Source organism: Cenococcum geophilum (genome assembly GCF_001692895.1).
Source record: "Cenococcum geophilum 1.58 unplaced genomic scaffold K441scaffold_64, whole genome shotgun sequence".
NCBI lineage: Eukaryota > Fungi > Ascomycota > Dothideomycetes > Gloniales > Gloniaceae > Cenococcum > Cenococcum geophilum.
The window spans coordinates 706144-709821 of NW_027137622.1; the positions used below are offsets into that span (position 1 = coordinate 706144).

Sequence of the window (3678 nt, forward strand, 5' to 3'; positions counted from 1 at the left end):
TGACTGTTGAAGTGAAGAGTAGGCATTTAAACATGTCCGGGTGCCCGCGAAGCCCTACTGCACGCGTCCACGTCGCCGCGGGTGGAAACATCATCAGGAAATCGTTCCTTTTGATGGCTAAGTGCAGAGGCGATGGTAGGGAGCCGTCGCAGCGCATGCAGTGCGCTGTCGTCGCGGTTCTGTGGTGTTGAGCTCGCGACGCGTACTATCGTACAAAGCATCGCCCTCAACAACACCAGGAGCTTTACTGCCTCCGCTCGAGGCTCCTGCCCTACCACCTAGGGAGGCCTATCAAGGGAAACTGGGATACGAAAACCACCCGATGCACAACTACCTGGCTCGTAGCCAGGCCCGAAACTGGTCTTATCATAGCCAGTCAACGTAGACGCGTCCTAGGCGTACAACAGGACACCCTTGGGCTTGCACTAGCTCTAAGATCGCAAAGGGAACGCGGCGAGGGCGTAGGGAACCTCTTTTTATAAGAACTTGTTAAGGTTAACGCGTCGCAGGCACCTCGTACGAAACTTGTTAAGGCCCAAGGCCACCGCGAAGAACTTGTTAAGCCCTGCCTAGAGAACTCGTTAAGGCCCCCTCTACGAGGGGCCTATCTGGGTATCCGACACCCAGGTGACTCAGAAGAGGGTCTTAATAGCGTTGGTGCGCGCGACCTGGACGACAGACGCAACAGCGACGCGACCGCGACGCGACCGCGACCAGACGGCTCGACGAGGTGGAAACACGGGCAAAGCTCTAGGCAGCGGAAACACAGGCCAGCTTTGACGGCCCATGGCGTTCGACCTACGGTCGACCTACAGGTGACTCACAGGAGGGTCTTAATAAGGCGTGGTTGCACGCAACCTGACGCATATACATATGGGGGAAAGCTCTAAGGAAACACAGGCCAGTTCGTATGAGGACTCGATAGTTAGAGGACACAGGGCCAGCTTATACAAAGGGGGGACACAAGGCTTGGTTAGTAGAATAGAGTAGGGTAGCGTCGCCTGGCACGGGGACTAGTCTATAACCTATTCTGCAAGACACGGTCGGCCTATCATAAGGAGACTCTTACAGGCAACGCGAAACGGAACCTCCCGCGGGCGTAGTGCGTAGTAGCCCACTACTGGCTCTAAGGACCTCACCCCTTAGCTGGGCTCTGACCCTTAGTGTACCTGGTAGGCAGGCAGGGATCACGGTCCTGCCGGAGAGACTACTACGTAGTCGACTGAGAACGGATGCGCGTGTCGGTACATCAACAGACGGAACCGTTTCGCTTCGCTAGGGACGGTATTGCCGGTGAGACGTGCTTATAGAGCAAACAGGAGTTACTCAGGCGGGAGAGGGTTTTGGCTGGGCCCTTAACCGTAGAAGGCGTGTACCCAACTACATGCAGGATGCAGCCACGACGCCCTCGTAGGATTACGCCAGTAGGTACGTAAAATGGGAGTTGCGACCCCTGCAAATGGCAGCTTATGCCCGTACCGGCGGGAAACAATGAAGAGAGACGTAAAACCAGAGGCTATGGAAGGCTCCTAAGCCGTGCGAAAGCGTACCAACTCTGGGAGGAAACTTCTATATACAGACTGCTGGGGGGCAGGACTGACCAGTTATAAGATATCCGAAAGAACTGGTGAGGAATCCCCCGTGCGATTGGTGGTGGCACTAACTACTCTATGGGTTGGGATAAAGCACTGGAAAAACTGAGGTAGAGGCCCTAGATAAGCCTAGGCATGGTAAACTCTACTGTATTATTAGTACTACTAGTATAATAACTATCCTGCTCCTCCATTCCCGCTTTCTTTTCTATTCTAAGGGTATAAAGAAGAAGCTGCACAAGAAATCTAAGACTAGTAGATAAAATCTACAAGAATCCCTAAGTGGGACTAGTAGATATATACTATACAGATATGGCTCTAAAGGACAATAAATCAAATGCAGCAGCCGTATGCAAAATAGGAGAGAGAAATAGGATTAAAATATGCAACAAACTGGAATCTAGGGCCCTATATGGAAATTATGGACGTAGAGCTTTATGCAGTCTATAGGGCCCTAGAACACCTAAAACAACAAAGACTAGAAGAGAAACAGGTTTATATCTTTATAGATAGCCAAGCGGCTATTAAGAGATTACAGCTTAATTCTCTTATAGAGGGCAAGAACTAGTCTTTAAAATTACGCAAAGCTGTTCCTATCTAGCTAGTAGGAATATCTCTATTAACTTCTATTAGGGCCCTAGCCACCTAGAAATCTACGGAAATAAAATAGCAGATAAACTAGACTAAAAAGGGCCTCTCTAGAAGAAAAATAAAATCTTTTTATTCTTCTCTAGCCTACCTAGGGAACGAGCAAGAGAAAAGACACTAGAATAGTGGAAAAACAATTGGCAAAAAAAAAGCAAAGGAAACTATATATAGAATCTGTAAAGGAAAACCCCTTTTTTTTTAAGCCTAGGATAAAATATCCTAAAAAGCTACAATCAGCTTTCTTTCAACTAAAACTAGGAAAGGCCCCTTTTAAATCCTTCTCAAAACAATAGAGGAGGATAAAGAACAGTTACGATACTTTAACTAAGATACTCCATACTCTAAGCCGTCCTTACTAAAAATCTACGACCTAGCGCCTACCTCCTACTAGAATAAAGGCTTTCTTTTTCTACTCTATCAGGAAGGAAAAGAAAGGAATGCTAGCACAAAAACCTCTGAAAACTAGTAGAGAAGCCTAAGATGTAAAAGACGAAACTGCGCGCTATTTTATTGTACTAGGCATAAAAAAGCTAATGGAGATTTCTATAACAGAGCAGAAAGGTTCTATTTAAGGCACCAATAAATCTAAAATAGTGGCAAGGCTGAAGGTGCCCTAATGCACTACATATAAAAAGGCTTATAGAAACCGTATAGAAAAGAAAATAGTACTTAGGAAGATTATATGCGAAAAGGACTATAGCAGGACAAATCAATAGCAGCTTTAAAATTTCTCCTAGGACTGACATAATATGGATTACCTATAAGATTAATAATTACGTAAAACATATAACAGGATCTTACGAGCGTAAATCTTTAATTTAGTAATCTACTAGGACATAGTCAGTACATCTAAGTTGCCTAGGAATAATCACGACTATAAAACTATAGCGCCATAGCCTAAAGGCCATGCGCAGTATGGAAGCGATCCAGTCCAAGTGTTTTCTGATAGCCAGTGCACGCTCTTTGGTAGAGTGATAAAGCATCTTTATACTGCCCCCGCTCCTGGAACAAGTGCGCAAGACGATAGACGCTGGTCAGCGTGTTTGGGTGCTCTTTCCCAAGCACTTTCTCTGTTCCTTCTAGCGCACGTCGATTCATCTCTTCTGCTGCTTCGTACTTGCCCTGGTATTGCAGCACTCTCGCTAGATTACTCACGCTAATTAGCGTGTTTGGGTGTTCTTTCCCAAGCGCCTTCTCCATTCCTTCTAGCGCACGTCGATTCATCTCCTCTGCCGCTTCGTGCTTGCCCTGGCATTGCAGCACGCTCGCCAGATTACTCACACTAGCTAGCGTGTCTGGGTGCTCTTTCCCAAGCGCCTTCTCCCTTCCTTCTAGCGCACATTGATTCATCTCCTCTGCCGCTTCGTACTTGCCCTGGTGTTGTAGCACGCTCGCCAGATTACTCACGCTGGTTAGCGTGTTTGGGTGCTCTTTCCCA

General features: G+C 47.1%; 2 protein-coding genes across 2 annotated transcripts in view; both read right to left on the reverse strand.

Moving 5' to 3' along the window:
• Positions 1-3137: 3137 nt before the first annotated feature.
• On the reverse strand, positions 3138-3338 carry K441DRAFT_587010 (uncharacterized protein; the record flags this gene model as incomplete). Its single annotated transcript, XM_067644658.1, has 1 exon — positions 3138-3338. One exon carries the CDS (start codon positions 3336-3338, stop codon positions 3138-3140), a length of 201 nt encoding a protein of 66 aa, XP_067498287.1.
• A 155-nt stretch (positions 3339-3493) lies between these two features.
• K441DRAFT_304052 (purine and uridine phosphorylase) overlaps positions 3494-3678 on the reverse strand; it is a 3034-nt gene continuing 2849 nt past the window's right edge. Inside the window, exon 3 of the mRNA XM_067641057.1 lies at positions 3494-3630. Within this exon, the coding sequence (XP_067498288.1) occupies positions 3587-3630 (44 nt within the window). The 3' untranslated portion in view covers positions 3494-3586. The remainder of the gene's footprint in view (positions 3631-3678) is intronic.